At 41.5% G+C, this 22821-nt stretch overlaps 1 protein-coding gene across 8 annotated transcripts in view; it reads left to right on the top strand.

Annotated features, from left to right (window-relative positions):
• mctp1a (multiple C2 domains, transmembrane 1a) overlaps positions 1-22821 on the top strand; it is a 241744-nt gene that overhangs the window by 64203 nt on the left and 154720 nt on the right. Inside the window, exon 1 of one of the 8 annotated variants that reach the window (XM_041904552.1) lies at positions 8490-8549. The exons of the other annotated variants lie outside the window; for them this stretch is intronic. Within the exon in view, the coding sequence (XP_041760486.1) occupies positions 8508-8549 (42 nt within the window). The 5' untranslated portion in view covers positions 8490-8507. Of the gene's footprint in view, positions 1-8489; positions 8550-22821 lie in introns of those variants that run through there. 8 annotated transcript variants of the gene reach the window in all.

Consider the following 22821-nt stretch of genomic DNA (forward strand, 5'->3'; position numbering starts at 1 on the left):
ATACATTTTACATACATGGAACTTTAATATAAAGCAGTCACATAACAATAAAACATTACCAAACATAAGCTCTTTAATCCCACCCCTCAGCCAATCTCAGCCCATCCCACCTATCACCATAGACCACCCTCGTTTGGTTTCCATGTGCCATATATTTTTCAATTGTGCTGTGATGTTTTACATAAATGTTGAAGCTTTCTAATCGTGTATTATCCACAGATTGTGAGCTAAATATGAAAACCTTTCCTACGAGTATTATTATATTATTTATTGACTGACTATTGCTTTCCAAATCGCCCAACACTGCTATTTGTAAGGTTAATTTAAAGTGAATGTTGTGATTTTTTAACCATTCCTGGACCTGTGACCAGAAACAAGCTACATAGGGGCAATACCAGGATAAATGATCTAGTATTCTGTCTCTTCGCAGCGAAATCTACAGAGCTGATATTGTTGTATGCCCCATATATATAGCATTGTGTTGGTGACAAGATTTTTATATAATAATTTAAATTGAAAAACTCAAAGTGTTGAATCAAGTGTTGTTTTTTGTACCAGTTCATAAACCTTGTGCCATGGAATCGGTCCATCGAAAATCTCTTCCCATTTATTTTGCAACCTGTATGGCGCAGCTGTCAACATTTTTGTCCTCAAATGAAACTGGTATATTTTTCTATTTATCCCAATTCCTTTCTGCCAATTTGTATCTTTAATATATGGCAGGCAAACAAGTTCCCTACCTTCTCCCTTTTCCACTTGCCTCCTCCATTTTTTTGGTAATGCTGCAATCAGTTGGTTGTAAGTTTGGATTGAGCAGACATTCCCATATATTTTCGATAGCTGCATATGTGACATAACTCCACCGTTTCTATTCATTATATCATTAATAAATATAATACAATGTTTTTGGTTTTTTTCCATAAATAATGTTTTTTTTATTAATCAGTATATTTGAGTTTAACCATAACATTTGTTGTAATATTTGTTCTCTTTTCTGGAGGATAAAACTGAAATTGTAAGCAGCTTTGTATGGCTTGTTTAAGAAAAGGCGATACTTTAAACAAAATTTCATTTTCAATTAGTCGGAAATGAGAAGTTGTAATCTATATCTATATAAAGGCAAAAAGGCAATTTTTGAACAAAGGATGAGCCTTTCTTAATAATCTACTGGAGAACCATTTTGGGTTTAAGTATAACTTATGTATGAGTGAAGCCTTTAGTGAGAGGTTTAAAGCTTTAATATTTAATCATTTTAGCCCCCCAAACTCATATCCATTATATAAATAGGCACGTTTAATTTTGTCTGGCTTAGCATTCCAAATAAAATGAAATATATTTTGCTCATATGATTTAAAAAACTAGTCGTCTGGAGTAGGCAGTGCCATTAGTAAGTAAGTAAACTGTGATAGGACCAAAGAGTTAATCAATGTGATTTTTCCATAAATAGACAAGTATTTACCTCTCCATTGTTGCAGAATCGTATCTATTTTTGCAAACTTTCTATTGAAATTGATTGTGGTAAGTTCATTTATATTTTTTGAGATGTGAATACCAAGTATGTCTACGTCACCATCCACCCATTTTATTGGTAAACTACAAGGTAGTGTAAACACTGTGTATTTTAACAATCCAATATGTAATATGATACACTTGTCATAATTAGGTTTTAGTCCAGAAGCTAGAAAAGTGATCAAAATCTTCAATGAGACTGTGCAGGGATCCAGATTGCGGACTTAAGAAAAAACTTGAGTCATCGGCATACATTGACACTTTTGTTTTTATCCCCTGGATTTCTAACCACTTGATGTTCTTGTTGGATCTAATTTTAATAGCTATGGAGACAACGGACAGCCTTGTGTTACTCCTCTTAAAACCTCAATACTTTCTGAGAAGTAACCATTATTTACTATTTACACGAACAAAAACAACAAAATGATACGTGAAGTCCTAGGTCATACAACAAACCTTATGGAACAAGATCCCACAATAAACTAGTGAAAACAGGCTACCTAAGTATGGTCCCCAATCAGAGACAACGAGCTACAGCTGCCTCTGATTGGGAACCACCCTGGCCAACATAGATCAAAACGAACTAGAACACAAACCTAGAAAACTAAACAATAGAAAATCCACACTCAACATTTAATAGTCCCCAGAGCCAGAGCGTGACAGTACCCTCCCCCCCCCCCTCGCCTCCCCCCCCAAGGCGCGGCCAACCAAACACAACAGGGGAGGGGCCGGGTGGGCATTCCGCCTCGGAGGCGGATCCGGCTCCGGGCGTGACCACCACTCTCTCTCTACCCCCCCGTAGCGCCCCTGGTCTGGTCCCGCTGGCCGGAGCTGGACTGGACACCGGTGGAGCGGATTGCTCTGTCTCCGGTGTGGAGCAGCTGTCCGGTGCCGGACCAGGCACCGGTGGAACAGGCACGGACCGTGCCGGACTGACGACGCGCACCACTGGCTTGGTATGGGGAGCAGGAACGGGCCGGACCGGGCTGGCGACGCGCACCACTGGCTTGGTGCGGGGAGCAGGAACGGGCCGGACCGGGCTGGCGACGCGCACCACTGGCTTGGTGCGGGGAGCAGGAACGGGCCGGACCGGGCTGACGACGCGCATCACTGGCTTGGTGCGGGGAGCAGGAACGGGCCGGACCGGGCTGGCGACGCGCACCACTGGCTTGGTGCGGGGAGCAGGAACGGGCCGGACCGGGCTGACGATGCGCACCACTGGCTTGGTGCGGGGAGCAGGAACGGGCCGGACCGGGCTGGCGACGCGCACCACAGGCTTTTTCCTATTTTGTTGCCTTACAACCTGGAATTAAAATTGATTTTGGGGTGGGGGGGTTGTATCATTTGATTTACACAACATGCCTACCACTTTGAAGATGCAAAATATTTTTTATTGTGAAACAAACAAGAAATAAGACAAAAAAACAGAAAACTTGAGCGTGCATAACTATTCACCCCCCCAAAGTCAATACTTTGTAGAGGCAACTTTTGCAGCAATTACAGCTGCAAGTCTCTTGGAGTATGTCTCTATAAGCTTGGCACGTCTAGCCACTGGGATTTTTGCCCATTCTTCAAGGCAAAACTACTCCAGCTCCTTCAAGTTGCATGGGTTCCGCTGGTGTACACCCAATCTTTAAGTCATAGCACAGATTCTCAATTGGATTGAAGTCTGGGCTTTGACTAGGCCATTCCAAGACATTTAAATGTTACCACTTAAACCACTCGAGTGTTGCTTTAGCAGTATGCTTAGGGTCATTGTCCTGCTGGAAGGTGAACCTCCGTCCCAGTCTCAAATCTCTGGAAGACTGAAACAAGTTTCCCTCAAGAATTTCCCTGTATTTAGCGCCATCCATCATTCCTTCAATTCTGAGCAGTTTCCCAGTCCCTGCCGATGAAAAATATCCCCACAGCATGATGCTGCCACCACCATGCTTCACTATTTACATTTTAGTCATTTAGCACCCCGAGAACACTATGGGGATGGTGTTCTCGGGGTGATGAGAGGTGTTGGGTTTGCGCCAGACATAGCGTTTTCCTTGATGGCCAAAAAGCTAAATTTTAGTCTCATCTGATCAGAGTACCTTCTTCCATATGTTTGGGGAGTCTCCCACATGCCTTTTGGCGAACACCAAACGTCTTTGCTTATTTTTTTCATTAAGCAATGGCTTTTTTCTGCCCACTCTTCCGTAAAGCCCAGCTCTGTGGATTGTATGGCTTAAAGTGGTCCAATGGACAGATTCTCCAATCTCCGCTGTGGAGCTTTGCAACTCCTTCAGGGTTATCTTTGGTCTCTTTGTTGCCTCTCTGATTAATGCTCTCCTTTCCTGGTCCGTGAGTTTTGGTGGTGGCCCTCTCTTGGCAGGTTTGTTGTGGTGCCATATTCTTTCAATTTTTTAATAATGGATTTAATGGTGCGCCGTGGAATGTTCAAAGTTTCTGATATTTTTTTATAACCCAACCCTGATCTGTACTTCTCCACAACTTTGTCCCTGACCTGTTTGGAGAGCTCCTTGGTCTTCATGGTTCCGCTTGCTTAGTGGTGCCCGTTGCTTAGTGGTGTTGCAGACTCTGGGGCCTTTCAGAACAGGTGTAGATATACTGAGATCATGTGACAGATCATGTGACACTTAGATTGCACACAGGTGGACTTTATTTAACTAATTATGTGACTTCTGAAGGTAATTGGTTGCACCAGATCTTATTTAGGGGCTTCATAGCAAAGGGGGTGAATACATATGCACGCACCACTTTTCCGTTATACATTTTTTTGAATTCTTTGAAACAAGTTCTTTTTTTTCATTTCACTTCACCAATTTGGACTATTTTGTGTATGTCCATTACATGAAATCCAAATAAAAATCAATTTAAATTGCAGGTTGTAATGCAACAAAATAGGAAAAACGCCAAGGGGGATGAATACGTTTGCAAGGCACTGTACTTGCGCTGTTATTTCCTCTATTTCCTTTATTAGTTTAATCTCTTTTGACCTAAACTGCTTTTGTTTTAATGATGAGTATTTTATTGCATGGCCTCTAAAAGTACATTTGAAAGTGTCCCATACAATAAGTGGATCTGCTGTACCTATATTTTTTCTTAGTTAAGAACCCATTGTCATCCAATAGGCTTTGATTACATTTCCAATATCCCATCCACGTGGAAATTCTGTAAGAGTTATATGGAGGCCAATTAGATGGTGGTCCGATCGCATTCGGTCTCCTATTAATACTTTTTTTAACCTTTGATGCCAGCAAGAATGAGACCAGGAAGTAATCAAGACAGCTAGCTTGATTAAGCCTCCTCCATGTATATCTCACTAGGTCAGTGTTTTTCAGCCTCCATATATCCACTAGTTCTAATGTATCCATGGCATTCGTGATCTCCTTAAGTGGTTGAGGGTGATAGTTTGTAGTGTGATTTCCTTTACGATCCATTGAGGTACTTAAAACCATATTAAACTCTCCCACCATAATAATAGATTCATTCGTTGCTTGTGAGCTCAATAGATTATTATATATATTTTCGATGAAGTGTGAATCATCATTATTTGGCCCATATAGATTAATTAGCCATATCTGTTTTTGGTCCAATAGTATATTTAAAAGAATCCATCTTCCTTGAGGATCTGTTAGCACAGTTTGCACAATCGGATCAAAATGTGTACTAATTAGTATAATCACCCCTTTTGAGTTTCTTTGCCCATGACAAAACTATAATTCTCCCTCCCAGTCCTTTTTCCACTCTAGTTAGCAATTGCACTAGCGCTAGTAAGCAACTTCCTTCAAACCGCACGCAGAGAAATAAAAATGGTATCCACAAAATCCATTGCCAAAATCCCGAAGTATCCCTTTAAGGGTGGTTCCTAAAAGTGATTGATTAGTTCTCTAAATGGGCATAGCAACTATTAGCGATCTTCTCTTCTAGCCTCCACTGTCCCAAATGGGGAAAACACACACTCAGCAGAAAAAGTTTGGACCCCGGTGCTGGTTGTAATTGGTCGCTGAGGGCAGGTTGTGCATTCACTGATTGAGAAAAGTTGTTGGGAAGAATGGGAAGGGGAGACAGTGTGAGAGTGGGGCATGTCAGGAGAGGAGACATAGTGAGGTGACAGTACGATGGGGAAGGTAGGTGAATAAGGAGTTAAGAGAGTAGGAGAGGAAGCAAAGGAGGAGGTGAGAGAACAAGTGAAAGGTGGAGGTGAAGTGGAAAAGGAGAGGAAATGAGTGATGAGAGAGGAGGAGGGTCAGGGCTGGGATGTTAAGGATAGTGTGGCTAAAGTTGGATTTGTGTACAGTAGCTGTAATGTATGCTGATTGAAAGAGAATAGTGAGTGGTGCTACACTCTGGGCCTGAGTAGAGGTCTTCACGGTTTCAACAGACCCAAAATTCCGAGATCCAACCCGGGACCTGAGCGGGTTTGACTTGGATCTGGTTCGGGTCTGATATAATTGCCATGGGTCTCGGGTATGTGCAATTAACATATATTTACTGACGACCCGATTGGACCTGTCCTCAATTAATGTAGTGTTTGTATGATGAGAACTGTGCGAGCTTGTTATCTGTGTCAGCCAATTGCAACTCAATAAAACGTATATCTTACATCCAGCTGAAACTGATTCCGGCTACCAGGAGGGAGAGAGCAAATAAAAGGAACCTAGGCTACGGTTGATTGCGAAGATGGAGTCCTTTGTCATCGAAGTTAGAGGAGAATGAGTATAGTGAAAAGAAAAGAAGCCAACAAATGGAATGTCCTCGTGGACAAGTTTTAATATTGTAGTGGACAAAGATGAGAAGAACGTTGGCGCGGCCAAATGGACTGTGTGCAACTCGCTATTCAGTTTTGATGCAATTTTCTACCTTTCATTTATTTTCATATTTATTATCAATTGTTTCATCATTATTATTATTTTAAATCGTTATTGTAGGCCTATTTAATAATCTAAACGAGTTCTTTAAATAGCCTATGCAAATAGCCTATGTTGGGAACTTTTCATTGGCTAAATTAAGTTTTGTGCTCCGTATTTAGTTTAATGTTAAAAGTAGGCCTGCTGTAAAATAAATCGTATTTGACTATTGCTGCCATTTGTTGGGTATGCCTACAGTAGGCAATTGCCTTTGTTAGTAATTAAGTTAATGCAGCAATATAATAACCTGCTCATATTTTCCCTATAAACAATGACTTGACTTACTTTCTATATTACCCTAATAAAGTTAACTGGCCGTGACTGGGAGTCCCATAGGGCGGCGCACAATTGGCCCAGCGTCGTCCGGGTTAGGGGAGGATTTGGCTGGGGGGGCTTACTTGGCTCATCGCGCTCTAGCGACTCGTTTTGGCGGGCCGGACGCCTGCGGGCTGACTTCGGTCATCAGTTGAATGGTGTTTCCTCCGACACATTGGTGCAGCTGGCTTCCGGGTTAAGCGGGCATGTGTTAAGAAGAGCGGTTAGGCGGGTCATGTTTCAGAGGACGCATGACTCGACCTTCGTCTCTCCCGAGCCAGTTGGGGAGTTGCAGCAATGAGACAAGATCGTAATTGGATCTCAATTGGATATCACGAAATTGGGGAGAAAAAGGGGGTAAAATGCAAATAATACTAAATGAAATATCCTTTACTTATTACTTTGTTGAAGCACCTTTGGCAGCGATTACAGCCTCGAGTCTTCTCGGGTATGACACTACAAGCTTGGCACACCTGTATTTGGGGAGTTTCTCCCATTCTTCTCTGCAGATGCTCTCAAGCTCTGTCAGGTTGGATGGGGAGTGTCGCTGCACAGCTATTTTCAGGTTTCTCCAGAGATGTTCGATCGGGTTCAAGTACGGGCTCTGGCTGGGCCATTCAAGGACATTCCGAGACTTGTCCCGAAGCCATTCCTGTGTTGTCTTGGCTATGTGCTTAGGGTCGTTGTCCTGTTGGAAGGTGAACTTTCGCCCCAGTCTGAGGTCCTGAGCGCTCTGGAGCAGGTTTTCATCAAGGATCTCTCTGTACTTTGCTTTGTTCATCTTTCCCTCGATCCTGACTAGTCTCCCAGTCCCTGCCAGTGAAAAACATCCCCACAACATGATGCTGCCACCACCATACTTCACCGTAGGGATGGTGCCAGGTTTCCTCCAGATGTGACAGTTGGCATTCAGGTCAAAGAGTTCAATCTTGGTTTCATCAGACCAGAGAATCTTGTTTCTCATGGTCTGAGAGTCCTTTAGGTGCCTTTTGGCAAACTCCAAGTGGGCTGTCATGTGCCTTTTACTGAGGAGTGGCTTCCGTCTGGCCACTCTACCATAAAGGCCTGATTGGTGGAGTGCTGCAGAGATGGTTGTCCTTCTGGAAGGTTCTTCCATCTCCACAGAGGAACTCTGGATCTCTGTCAGAGTAACCATTGTGTTCTTGGTCACCTCCCTAACCGAGGCCCTTCCATTTCGGAACGGATCCAACCTTTTGGACAAGTGAAGACCTCTAGTCCTGAGTGCCACGCCTTGCTTGCTCTCCTTACATCACACAATCCCACAGGATTACACTGTCAGCGTCTCTTTTTACCTTAGCTCAGTGTGTGTGTTTGTTTGTGTGGGCAGTTGTGATGCTTTCATATCCTGTTTCGTTTTGTGTGTGTATGTGTGTGTGTGTGTGTGTGTGTGTGTGTGTGTGTGTGTGTGTGTGTGTGTGTGTGTGTGTGTGTGTGTGTGTCTGTGCGTGTGTGTGTGTCTGTGTGTGTGTGTGTGTGTGTGTGTGTGTGTATGTGTGTGTGTGTGTGTGTGTGTGTGTGTGTGTGCGTGCGTGCGTGCGTGCGTGCGTGCGTGCGTGCGTGTGTGTGTGAGAGGGAGAGAGAGAGTCTTGCGTCTACAGAGGTGGGAGGGTGGGAGTGGATATGAGGAGTATTTGAGAGAACCTACCACACAGCTGATTTCCCGTTGCTATGCACTGTGTGTGTGTGTGTGCAAGTGTGTGTCTCATATAGGACAGTAAGCCAGCAGCTGCAGCAGTAGTGTGGAGCTGACTTTGAGTCTGGATGTTAGCACTATCTCTCTCCTCCGTGGGACGAAGCCTGACTGTAGGTACACACACACACACACACACACACACACATGCATGTATCTAATCATAATGCTAATAGATGGACTGATTTTATGTGCTGCTGTATTCTGTTGGAGATTATTCACACTGTTGAAGCTGATGTTTTACTGTTCTTGTGTGCTGTTCTAGTCAGTGTGCACTGTGCAATGGACTGCTGGCAGGGACTCTCTTTTGAACAGAGGATTTTAACACAGTGGATTTCAGAGGTGTTGAGGGGATTAAAATGTCCTGGATCAGTAAAATGTCTGTAAGTACGGAGAGTAGCAGAGTACAGTTTAGTGTGGGTTTGCATATTTTCATAAGCATTAGTATCTACTCTGTTTTAATCACGCTTTCAAAAGACTATGTTGGTTTGCACTGTAAAACCACTCTCAAATGGTCAAATCAAATTGTATTCGTCACATGCTTTGTAAACAACAGGTGTAGACTAACAGTGAAATGCTTACCTACGGGCCCTTTCCAACAATGCAGATAGAAAGAAAATAGAGAAATAATATAAAAATAATAACACAAGGAGCAACGACAACTTGGCTATATACACGGGGTATCAGTACGGAGTCGATGTGCAGGGGTACGAGGTAATTGAGGTAGATATATACATATAGGTAGGGATAAAGTGACTAGGCAACAGGATAGATAATAAACAGTAGAAGCAGTGTATGTGATTAGTTAAAAGAGTTAGTGCCAGTATACTGACATTCAAAAGAACAAGTCAGCACACTAATAACACGTAATAATAAAAGCAATAATAAATACACAATGAGTAACTTGGCTATATACACGGTGTACCAATACCGAGTCGATGTGCAGGGGTACGAGGTAATTGAGGTAGATATTTACATTAGTTGTCTTCTCTGATCCCGAAATTGAGATCTGAACCGAATTGGATCCGTGAAATTCCTATCCGACACCGACAGGACGCAGTCAACGGATTCGGATCCGAGGTGGACCAGATCCGACCCAAGATACTGGATGTCAGAGATGAGGGAGAATCAGTTCCAAATTGGGTCGGGTCTGTATAGAACACAAATAGATCTGAAAGATTAAAAAGCAGCTTTAAACAGTTTTGAATTAATATAATAATAAGATACTTGTATAATAATAATATACTTGACTTGTCTGGCAGTCAGTGAACATTGTTTCACATGGATTTTCTGTTGTAGGCCAAAACTAAAACAATTGCGTTGTAGTCTACACTATAGCTTACTATTTTTGTAAATGACATCCCTAATTTAAAATGTCAACACAATAAGAAGGGAAGGGGTGTGTGGTGAAAACGCACTATAGGCCCATCTCTCTCCAGAATGCGCTCTCTGTCTCCCATTACTTTCAATTGTTTGCCCTTTGTTAATGTTTGTTTTTCCTATATTTTGCTGGATGTCTGATAGTAGGCTATTTATGGTTGTCTTAACTCCCCACCACTTATGAGCTGCAGAGTTTATCAAAGTATTTTCTTTGGCACCTTACTAGGGCTGTGATGGTAATTGAATAACTGTGTAACTGGCGGTTATGGATGAAGACCGTCATGAAAATAAAATAACCGTAAAAACGGTTTAAATAGGCCTACATTCATTTCAGGATTTTTTATTTGTTTTATTTACTTAATTTTCATGTACATTACCAGTGAAAAGATTGGACACACCCACTCATTCTAGCGTTTTTCTTTATTTTTGCATTGTAGAATAATAGTGAAGACATCAAAACTATGAAATAACACATATGGAATCATTTAGTAACCAAAACAGTGTTAAACATTACATTTTAGTCATTTAGTCATAAACAAATTAAAAATATATTTGAGATTTGAGATTCTTCAAATAGCCACCCTTTGCCTTGGTGACAGCTTTGCACGCTCTTGGCATTTTCTCAACCAGCTTCATGAGGTCGTCAACTAGAATGCATTTCAATTAACAGGTGTGCCTTGTTAAAAGTTAATTTGTGGAATTTCGTTCCTTCTTAATGCGTTTGAGACAATCAGTTGTGTTGTGACAAGGTAGGGGTGGTATACAGAAGATAGCCCTATTTGGTAAAAGACCAAGTCCATATTATGGCAAGAACAGCTCAAATAAGCAAAGAGAAACGACAGTCCATCATTACTTGAAGACATGAAGTTCAGTCAATACGGAACATTTCAAGAACTTTGAAAGTTTCTTTAAGTGCAGTCGCAAAAACCATCAAGTGCTATGATGAAACTGGCTCTCATGAGGACCGCCACAGGAATGGAAGACCCAGAGTTCATAAAGAGTTAACTGCACCTCAGATTGCAGCCCAAATAAATGCTTCACAGAGTTCAAGTCACAGACACATCTCAACATCAACTGTTCAGAGGGGACTGTATGATTCAGGCCTGCATGGTTGCATTGCTGCAAAGAAACCACCACTACAGGACACCAATAAGAAGAAGAGACTCCCGAGTGGCGCAGTGGTCTAAGGCACTGCATCGCAGTGCTAGCTGTGCCACTAGAGATCCTGGTTTGAGTCCAGGCTCTGGCGTAGCCGGCCGCGACCGGGAGACCCATGGGGCGGCGCACAATTAGCCCAGGGTAGGAGAGGAAATGGCCGGCAGGGATGTAGCTCAGTTGGTAGAGCATGGTTTTTGCAACGCCAGGGTTGTGGGTTAGATTCCCACGGGGGGCCAGTATGAAAAATAAATAATGTATGCACTCACTAACTGTAAGTTGCTCTGGATAAGAGTGTCTGCTAAATGACTAAAAATGTAAAAAGAGACCTGCTTGTGTCAAGAAACACGAGCAATTAGACTGGTGGAAATTTGTCCTTTGGTCTGGAGTCCAAATTTGAGATTTTTGGATCCAACCACCGTGTTTTTAAACAGGACAATGACCCAACACACCTCCAGGCTGTGTAAGTGCTATTTTACCAAGAAGGAGAGTGATGGAGTGCTGCATCAGATGACCTGGCCTCCACAATCTCCCGACCTCAACCCAATTGAGATGGTTTGGGATGAGTCGGACGGCAGAGGGAAGGAGAATCAGCCAACAAGTGCCAAGCATATGTGGGAACTCCGTCAAGACTGTTGGAAAAGCATTCCAGGTGAATCTGGTTGAGAGAATGCCAAGAGTGTGCAAAGCTGTCATCAAGGCAAAGGGTGGCTATTTGAAGAATCTCAAATATAAAATATATTTTGATTTGTTTAACACTTGTTTGGTTACTACATGATTCCATATGTGTTATTTCATAGTTTTGATGTTTTCACTATTATTCTACAATGTAGAAAATAGTACAAATTAAGAAAAACCCTTGAATGAGTAGGTGTGTCGAAACTTTTGACTGGTACTGTAGATAAACTTTACTAAATAGCGGGAGTGTTTACCAATGACTATAAGCAATTGTTTTGCTAACTTAGTTAACAACATTCATTATTCAACAGCAGTCGACAAGGTTATTCTTGCTCTGAGGCCTATAATGCGATAATGTTGTGTCAAATGGACAATGTGCCAAATCCTCTCCATCCTGGCAAGGTATAATTTGATATGGAATCTTTTCTTAATTTATAGAGTAATCAATGCAGATCATGCCCAGACCTGGCCTATATTCCGCCTTTGGCGAGACCAAAAAATTGCCACCCTCCTATCCCCGCAAAGTGGAATAGTAGCCTCGGCTGGACAGTGTCAGCCCGCAATGCACCTTTATGAATGCCCATGTGGTAACCTACCGTTTGTAAACAAGCAATTTATCGTTAATTCATGTCATTTGGTTACATTAATTTCTGTTAATGCATGTATTAATTACAGTAATTTATCATTCTCATTCTCGGAGTGGAAACGTTATTTGGAGATTTCACAACCTGCTACACTTGTGACAAACAAGTTTTTGTTTATTTCATACCGTAATTTACGCGCTCCATGTGAGCAATGAGCATGTGTCTGTTTTTTCTGTCCTGTTAATGTTGACGGGCCTGATGACGCATAGAAGTGCCTGGCCTGCTTCTCGCAAATGTCAAATGTAGAAAAGTGCCCAACTGGACTTCTCAGTCATTTTTTCTTCAGCTCACACAGTAAGTCAACACTGTCAACACTTTTTTTTTTATCCATTCAAATTATAATAGTTCCTCAGTCCTCACAGTATTTCAAACATCTTTCCAACACTCTCCCCCTCGATAATCAGCGTTGCTGATGAATAGGCTATGGACATGTTGTGTGTGTTTGTTTTTATTTTAATGATTGTCAATTTTCTCTTCATACTATAGCATAGCTGTCCCCTTCGTACTTTCCTTGTCAATTCATTATCTTATAGCTTACTTTCAGAAAGCGTAGGGTAAGCCTAGATTTTTTAATAAGTTTAAAGGAAAGGAGAAATATTTGCTCTTGTGTCTGACATACGATGATGGCTTTGATTGACGGGTGCTTTTATGTGGCATTGTGTGTGTGGTTCGCGGATTCTCTCTATAGGCCTATATGTCCATTCAAAAAGTTTCATAAAGTAGCCTGTCTGGACTCCATCTCTTTAATAAGAATCAAACGCTCCTGTCATGATTTAATATTGTAAAAGGCCTATTTTCAGTAGCTTAGGGTACATTATTTATCTCATTACAGTGTCCTCTCTTTTTTTATTTTTTTGTTTTTTTTGTGGGTAGATCAGCTTAATATTGCAGATAGATTGTAACTTCCATCAATGTAATTGTCTGCATCACTTCCAATCCCCCATGTTTTATATATACACACATACATATACATATACACACACACACACACACACACACACACACACACATACATATACTTATACATATACACACACACACACACACATACATACATACATACATACATACATACATACATACATACATACATACATACATACATACATACATACATACATACACATACATATCCTTTAAATATATATATATATATTCCCCTTTATTACTTTCCAACCCTGCCACCCTTTCCCCACTTGGAGTAAACTAGTGAACAACAACGCCTAGGCTTCTACTTCCAGCCCATACCCACTATCTACATTATATGGACACAATTTTACAGTAATTACATTTTGTTTGTTCTTTCTCCTGAACTTCTTCTACTCTCAACCTCTCCGATCATTTTCATGATGTCCATCCGCTTTGCTTCTATATGCCATATCTTTCTAACTGTGCTCCTTCACAAAAGCTCCCAACCTACAACCCATACACTTATTATGGACACAGCGTGCCTACATTATTAGTTATCTTGTTATTGTTTTTGTTAGTTGTTATTGGTCCCATCCTTCAATTCCATTCAACACCTCCTATCTATCTTTTAACACCATCCATATAGGATTTCTATTTGCCATATATATTTCAACTGTACTGTGATGTCTTACAAAAGTTCTGAACCTTTCTATTCTCATTGTTTCTACAGATTGTGAATTGAAAATTAACATTTTTGCTAATAGTATTATTATGTTATTGATCGATTGACTATGACTTTTCAGATCACCCAGTAGTGCTATCTGCAGGGTTAGCTCCAGGTAAATATTGCAATCCTTTAGCCATTCCTGGACCTGTGTCCAAAAACAAGCTACAAATGGATAGTACCAAAACAAATGATCTAATGATTCTGTCTCTTCGCAGCAAAATCTGCAGAGCTGGGAAGATTGTATCCCCCATATAAATAACATTCTATTGGTAGCAAGAATTTTATATAATAATTTAAATTGAAAGAATATAAGTTTGGAATCCGGTGTCGTTTTGCGTATCAGTTCATAAACACTATGCCATGGGATCGGTACGTCAAAAATCTCATCCCAACTATTTTGCAATCTATAATGGACGGCTGTCAATCCTTTGGTCCTTAAATTAAACTGATATACTTTTTTATTTATCACAGTTTTCCTTAACCAATTATGTTCTTTAATGCAAGGACGACAGACAAGTTCCTTACTTTCTCCTCCTTCCACTTTCCTCTTCCATTTTTGCAGTAAGGCCGCAATTATTTGTTTGTAATTTTGGGTAGAGCAGACATTTCCATATGTTTTTGTTAGCTGCATGTGCGACATAACTCCACCAGTCCTACCGATGATATAATTTACAAAGATTATACCTTTTTTAAACATTTTGTCCAAAAAAAAGGTTTTTTGTCAATTAGTATATTTGAGTTTAACCACAATATTTGTTGCATTATTTGTTCTGTCGTTTCTGGAGGATTAAATTGAAATTGCAACCAACTTTCTATGGCTTGTTTTAGAAATAGTGATATCTGGGAGATGATTTCCTTTTCAAATAACTGAAAGTGAGTGGTTGTAATCTGAATAAAGGGAAAAAGGCCATTCTTGAACATTGGGTGAGACAATCTTACTAATTTGCTAGAGAACCAGTTCGGATTTAAGTATAACTTTTGTATGACTGAAGCTTTTAGTGATAGGTCTAATGCTTTAATATTTAATAATTTCTGTCCTCCGAATTCATATTCATTATATAAATAGGCCCGTTTAATTTTGTCAGGCTTGCCATTTCAAATAAAATGGAATATTTTTTTCTCATATAATTTAAAAAACTGTTCGCTAGGCGTAGGCAAGACCATAAGCAAATAGGTAAACTGGGATAATACTAAAGAGTTAATCAGGGTGATTTTTCCACAAATTGACAGGTATTTACCTTTCCATGGTAGCAAGATCTTATCTTTTTTTGCTAACTTTCTATTATAATTTATTGAAGTGAGATCATTTATTTCCTTTGGGATATATATTCCAAGTATATCCACATCACCATCAGACCATTTTATTGGTAAACTACATGGCAATGTAAAAATTGTATTTTTATTGATCCAATACGTAATATAGTACATTTGTCATAATTTGTTTGTAATCCAGAGAGGTTAGAAAATTTATCTAGATCCTCTATGAGGTTATGGAGTGATTCTAGTTGTGGATTTAAAAGAAAAAATGAATCATCAGCGTACAATTACACCTTTGTTTTTTAAGCCCTGGATTTCTAATCCCCTGATATTATTGTTGGATCTGATTTTAATAGATAACATCTCGATGGCCACAATAAATAGATATGCCGATAGTGGACAACCTTGTTACACTCCTCTTGACAGTTTAAAACTTTCTGAGAAATAGCCATTATTTACTATTTTACACCTAGGGTTACTATACATGATTTTAACCCATTTTATAAGAGACTCACCAAAATTGAAATGCTCCAGGCATTTATATATAAACCTCAGTCGTACTTTATCAAATGCCTTTTCGAAGTCTGCTATGAATAGCATGCATGGTTTCTCAGATTTTCCATAATGTTCTATTGATTCCAATACTTGTCTTACATTATCTCTAATTACATTTACGTCATGTAGCAGACGATCTTATCCAGAGCGACTTAGAGTTAGTGAGTGAATACATTTTTTTATTTTTTATACTGGCCCCCCGTGGGAATCGAACCCACAACCCTGGCGTCGCAAATGCCATGCTCTACCAACTGAGCTACATCCCTGCCGTCCATTCCCTCCCCTACCCTGGACCAATTGTGCGCCACCCCATGGGTCTCCCGGTCGCCTATGACAGAGCCTGGATTCGAACCAGGATCTCTAGTGGCACCACTGCCACTTCTACCGGTATGCCATCCAACCGGTAGAAGAGTTTTCCCAGACTTAAAGTCTTTAATTGCATCCACAAGTTCCTCCTCTGTAATTTCACCATCACATGAGTCTTTCTGTTTGGCTGTTAATTTTACATTATCAATAGAAGAAAAAAAATCTCTACAATTAGCTTCAGTTAGAGGAGATAGAGGTGACTGAAATGAAAACATATGCTTAAAGTACGTTGTTTCCTCCTTCAAAATATAATTTGGTGAATCATGGGTTACTCCATCAATTGTAACCAGTTTCATTAAATTATTTTTGTAGCATTCCTATGTTGAATATTAAAAAAGAATTTGGTGCATTTTTCCCCATATTTCATCCAGTTTGCTTTATTTTTTATAATATATTACACTTTATCTTTCTTGAATACATTTCTCAAATTTTTTTGTTTTTCCTCTAATTTATTCTGAGCCTCTATGTTACAGTTTTTATTGCCATCTATCTGTTCTGTTAGACTTTCTATTTCCTTTGTTAATATAAACTCTTTTGACCTAAATTGGTTTTGTTTTCGAGATGAGTACTGAATTGCATGGCCTCTAAAGGCACATTTAAAGGTGTCCCATACAATAAGGGGATTTGCTGTACCTATGTTATGTCGGAAAAAGTCAGTTATAAATTCCTTTGTCCTAGTTAAAAATAAATTATCATCCAATAAGCTTTGATTACATTTCCAATATCCTCACCCATGTGGAAATTCAGTAAGAGTAATGTATATGCCAATTATATGATGGTCCGACCGCATTCTGTCCTCTATAGACACTTTTTAAACTTTTGGTGCCAACGAGAATGAGATAAGAAAGAAGTCAAGACGACTAGATTGATTGATTCTCCGCCATGTATATTTCACTAGATCAGTGTCCTCTCTTTGAAGAACGGTCGAATGACCGCAGCAGCAGTGTTTGTGACTTCATGCAAATATTTTGGGAATATGGGAGAAAACCCATCAGACTTTGTTTGAATGGTTTTGTGCATCGAAATATGATATGTATATAAAAAATAATAATATGCAGAAAAGCCAACAGATGAGGACAAGGTAGGTATATCTTTAATTTGACTCTGTTAATGTTGTGTCGATACAAAAATGTAACATATCCTCTTCAACTTGGCATTTCTTAATTTGTTGATTAATATTTCTAAGTAATAACCTGAAAAAATTATGAAATGCCATTTACATTTACATTTTAGTCATTTTAGCAGACGCTCTTATCCAGAGCGACTTACAGTTAGCACATACATTATTTTATCGAACCCACAACCCTGGCGTTGCAAACGCCATGCTCTACCAACTGAGCTACATCCCCTGCCGGCCATTCCCTCCCCTACCCTGGACGACGCTGGGACAATTGTGCGCCGCCCCATGGGTCTCCCGGTCGCGGCCGGCTACGACAGAGCCTGGATTCGAACCAGGATCTCTAGTGGCACAGCTAGCACTGCGATGCAGTGCCTTAGACCACTGCGCCACTCGGGAGACAAGAAGTGTCATGATAATAAAGAAGTGTAATGGCTTGTTTCAAATAGGTTTTATTAAGAAGCATATCCATGTGAACAAGTGTACAAACATAATTGTGACCTCCCCCTTTTTGACCTCCCCTCCTTGGTGTGTGTGGACCATAATAGATCCTTAGTGATGTGGACACCGAGGAACTTGAAGCTCTCGACCCATTCCACTACAGCCCCGTCGATGTGAATGGTGGCGTGTTCGGCCCTCCATTGCCTGTAGTCCACGATCAGCTCCTTTGTCTTGCTGACATTGAGGAAGAGGTGGTTGTCCTGGCACCACACTGCCAGGTTTCTGACCTCTTCTCTATAGGCTGTCTCATTTTCGTCGTTGATCAGGCCTACCACCGTCTTGTCGTCAGCAAACTTAATGATGATGGTGTTGGAGTCGTGCACGGCCACGCAGTCGTGGGTGAACAGGAAGTACAGGAGGGGACTAAGCACACACCCCTGAGGGTCCCCCATGTTGAGGGTCAGCGTGGCATCGGTGTTGTTGCCTACCCTCACCACCTGGTGGCGGACCATCAGGAAGTCCAGGATCAAGTTGCAGAGGGAGGTGTTCAGTCCCAGGGTCCTTATCTTAGTGATGAGCTTGAAGGGCACTATGGTGTTGAACACTGAGCTGTAGTCAATGAACAGCATTCTCACATAGAGATTATGACATCTGTGGATCTGTTGGGGCGGTATGCGAATTGGAGTGGGTCCAGGGTGTCTGTGATTATGTTGTTGATGTGAGCCATGACCAGCCTTTCAAAGCATTTCATGGCTACAGATGTGAGTGCTAGGGGGCGATAGTCATTTAGGCAGGTTACCTTGGCGTTCTTGGGCACAGGGTCTATGGTGGTCTGCTTGAAACATGTAGGTATTACAGACTGGGTCAGGGAGAGGTTGAAAATGTCAGTGAAGACACTTGCCACCTGGTCAGTGTATGCTCTGAGTACGCGTCCTGGTAAACTGTCTGGCTCTGCGGCCTTGTGAATGTTAACCTGTTTAAAGGTCTTACTCACATTGGCTACGGAGAGCCGGTAGATAGGTGGTGGTCTGTGTCTGTGTTTTGTACAGTGGGGAGAACAAGTATTTGATACACTGCCAATTTTGCAGGTTTTCCTACTTACAAAGCATGTAGAGGTCTGTAATTTTTATCATAGGTACACTTCAACCGTGAGAGATGGAATCTAAAACAAAAATCCAGAAAATCACATTGTATGATTTTTAAGTAATTAATTTGCATTTTATTGCATGACATAAGTATTTGATACATCAGAAAAGCAGAACTTAATATTTGGTACAGAAACCTTTGTTTGCAATTACAGAGATCATACGTTTCCTGTAGGTCTTGACCATGTTTGCACACACTGCAGCAGGGATTTTGGCCCACTCCTCCATACAGACCTTCTCCAGATCCTTCAGGTTTCGGGGCTATCGCTGGGCAATACGGACTTTCAGCTCCCTCCAAAGATTTTCTATTGGGTTCAGGTCTGGAGACTGGCTAGGCCACTCCAGGACCTTGAGATGCTTCTTACGGAGTCACTCCTTAGTTGCCCTGGCTGTGTGTTTTGGGTTGTTGTCATGCTGGAAGACCCAGCCACGACCCATCTTCAATGCTCTTACTGAGGGAAGGAGGTTGTTGGCCAAGATCTCGCGATACATGGCCCCATCCATCCTCCCCTCAATACGGTGCAGTCGTCCTGTCCCCTTTGCAGAAAAGCATCCCCAAAGAATGATGTTTCCACCTCCATGCTTCACAGTTGGGATGGTGTTCTTGGGGTTGTACTCATCCTTCTTCTTCCTCCAAACACGGCGAGTGAAGTTTAGACCGAAAAGCTCTATTTTTGTCTCATCAGACCACATGACCTTCTCCCATTCCTCCTCTGGATCATCCAGATGGTCATTGGCAAACTTCATACGGGCCTGGACATGCGCTGGCTTGAGCAGGGGAACCTTGCGTGCGCTGCAGGATTTTAATCCATGACGGCGTAGTGTGTTACTAATGGTTTTCTGTGAGACTGTGGTCCGAGCTCTCTTCAGGTCATTGACCAGGTCCTGCCGTGTAGTTCTGGGCTGATCCCTCACCTTCCTCATGATCATTGATGCCCCACGAGGTGAGATCTTGCATGGAGCCCCAGATCAAGGGTGATTGACCGTCATCTTGAACTTCTTCCATTTTCTAATAATTGCGCTAACAGTTGTTGCCTTCTCACCAAGCTGCTTGCCATCCCAGCCTTGTGCAGGTCTACAATTTTATCCCTGATGTCCTTACACAGCTCTCTGGTCTTGGCCATTGTGGAGAGGTTGGAGTCTGTTTGATTGAGTGTGTGGACAGGTGTCTTTTATACAGGTAACGAGTTCAAACAGGTGTAGTTAATACAGGTAATGAGTGGAGAACAGGAGGGCTTCTTAAAGAAAAACTAACAGGTCTGTGAGAGCCGTAATTCTTACTGGTTGGTAGGTGATCAAATACTTATGTCATGCAATAAAATGCAAAGTAATTACTTAAAAATCATACAATGTGATTTTCTGGATTTTTGTTTTAGATTCCATCTCTCACAGTTGAAGTGTACCTATGATAACATTTACAGACCTCTACATGCTTTGTAAGTGGGAAAACCTACAAAATCGACAGTGTATCAAATACTTGTTCTCCCCACTGTATATGTTTGTATGTTTGTCTATGTTTGTGTTAATGATTGGTGTAGGCTGATCGGTGAGTCGTGTCCAGTTTTCAATCGTGTGGAATAGAGGAGGGTGCTGCTTGCATGACAGGGGAGTGGAGAGAGAGAGAAAAATTGTAATACTTATCAAGAAAATGCAAGTGAGAGAGAAACAGGAAGAGAGGGAGAAGGATGAAGAGAAATACAGAAAAAAAAGAGATACAGAGAGATAGAGAGAGATGGAGGGAGGGAGAGAAAGAAAGAGAGAAGGAGAGATTAATGTTGAATATTGAATGAGGGAGTTGAATATCAGAGATGGTAGATAGGTTCAGAGAACAGACAGACAGACATATCCTCCTGTTCCCTCCATCTATCACACCCAGGGAGAGATGGAACATGACCGCGGCTCAGTGGAGCGGAGGGGTAGATAGAGGGATGGAGGGATAGAGGGAGAACATTCCCAGCATCTGGACAGACAAGCAGCCAGGGAGGGACGGGGCCATTAAGAATAACTCCAGGCCCAGCCCCAGCTTCACCACCCAGGCTCTGAGATGTACTAAACATGATCAGAATGAGAGGGATACAGAGCTGATTAGACTAGAGGAAAGGAGATAGCCTGAGGTGGGTGTGTAGGAGGATGCTTTAGGACGGATGATAGTTGAGTGATTGATTAGTTATATACAAAAATAATAATATATGCCATTTAGCAGATGCTTTTATCTAAAAGCGACTTACAGTCACGTGTGCATACAATTTTTATTTATGGGTGGCCCCAGGGAGAATCGAACACGCAAACATTGGCATTGCAAGTGCAATGCTCTACCAACTGAGCCACACAGTACCATGGTAGTATAGGTACATGGTTTTTGGGATCTCTCTCTGGGTGGTTCCTCAGCTGGTGAGAAGGCAAATGGATGGCTATGGATGGATATCAGACTGTTTCCCTGGGTTGAGAGGCATGTGTACTCATCAGAGCTCATGGAAATCCACCTGATCTACAATGAAGTAACATCAGGGAGATCTTTCTGCAGTGTGAGAGGAGCAGTGTCGCAGTGTATGGATCTCTGCTTCTGAGTTTTGGTGTAGACAATTCACCCTACCTTCTCTGATTGGCTCTTATATACAGATAACTGACAAAATAATGGAAACACTTGAGTAAATGAGGAATACAAAGTACACTACATGACCAAAAGAATGTGGACACCTGCTTGTCGAACATCTCATTCCAAAATCACGGGCATTAATATGGAGTTGATCCCCCACGGGGGGTATTGTCATGTTGAAACAGGAAAGGGCCCTCCCCAAACTGTTGCCACAAAGTTGGAAGCACAGAATTGTCTTGAATGTCATTGAATGCTGTAGCATTAAGATTTCCCTTCACTGGAACTAAGGGGTCTAGCCCGAACCATGAAAAACAGTCCCAGACCATTATTCCTCTTCCACCAGGTAGCGTTCTCCTGGCATCCGTCAAACCCAAATTCTTCTGTCGGACTGCCAGATGGTGAAGCGTGATTCATCACTCCAGAGAACGCATTTCTACTGCTCCAGAGTTCAATGGCGGCGAGTTTTACTCCAGCCGATGCTTGGCATTGCGCATGGTGATGTTTCCACCACCTTCAACGAAACATCAAATGATGGAATATCTTGTGGAAGAATGGTGTCGCATCCCTCCAATAGAGTTCCAGGCACTTGTACAATCTATGCCAAGGTGCATTGAAGCTTTTCTGGCTCTTGGTGGCCCAACGCCCTATTAAGACACTTTATGTTGGTGTTTGCTTTATTTTGGCAGTTACCTACACTACTGTTCAAAAGTTTGGGGTCACTTAGAAATGTCCTTGTTTTCGAAAGAAAAGCAATTTTTTTGTCCATTAAAATAACATCAAATTGATCAGTGTAGACATTGTTAATGTTGTAAATGGCTATTGTAGCTGGAAACGGCTGATTTTTTATGGAATACTGGCCTTCTTGAGACTAGCTGAGTATCTGGAGCATCAGCAATTGTTGGGTTCGATTACAGACTCAAAATGACCAGAAAAAAATAACTTTCTTCTGAAACTCGTCAGTCTATTCTTGTTCTGAGAAATGAAGGCTATTCCATGATCGTAACATCCTGGCTTTTCCCCAGCCTGGCACAGAGACACAGGGAGTCCTCGCTACCTCACAGTCCAACCAAGGTGTATGTGTCATTGTCATGATTAATGAACGTGCTGTAGCTAACTGTAAGCTACGATGTGATGATGAATGATGACAGCAACCGTCATCATAATAAATTATTATTCTTAAGACCGGGTATCTGTAAAGCACTTTGTGACAACTGCTGATGAAATTGGCTTTATAAAATAAACTTCATAGATTGAATTTGATTATTCTTTAGATCGTTGTGTGATGGGTCCATGTCATGTTTTGGGGGGCTTATGGGACGGTTCTGTCTTCGAAGATGCTGAGCAGGCTCTTTACTGTTCTGTACTGTACTGTACAATACTGGGCTGTGGAGCGTGTGACAGTAGGCTGGGGCTGG

This window comes from Coregonus clupeaformis, chromosome 18 (genome assembly GCF_020615455.1).
Source record: "Coregonus clupeaformis isolate EN_2021a chromosome 18, ASM2061545v1, whole genome shotgun sequence".
Classification (NCBI taxonomy): Eukaryota; Metazoa; Chordata; class Actinopteri; order Salmoniformes; family Salmonidae; genus Coregonus; species Coregonus clupeaformis.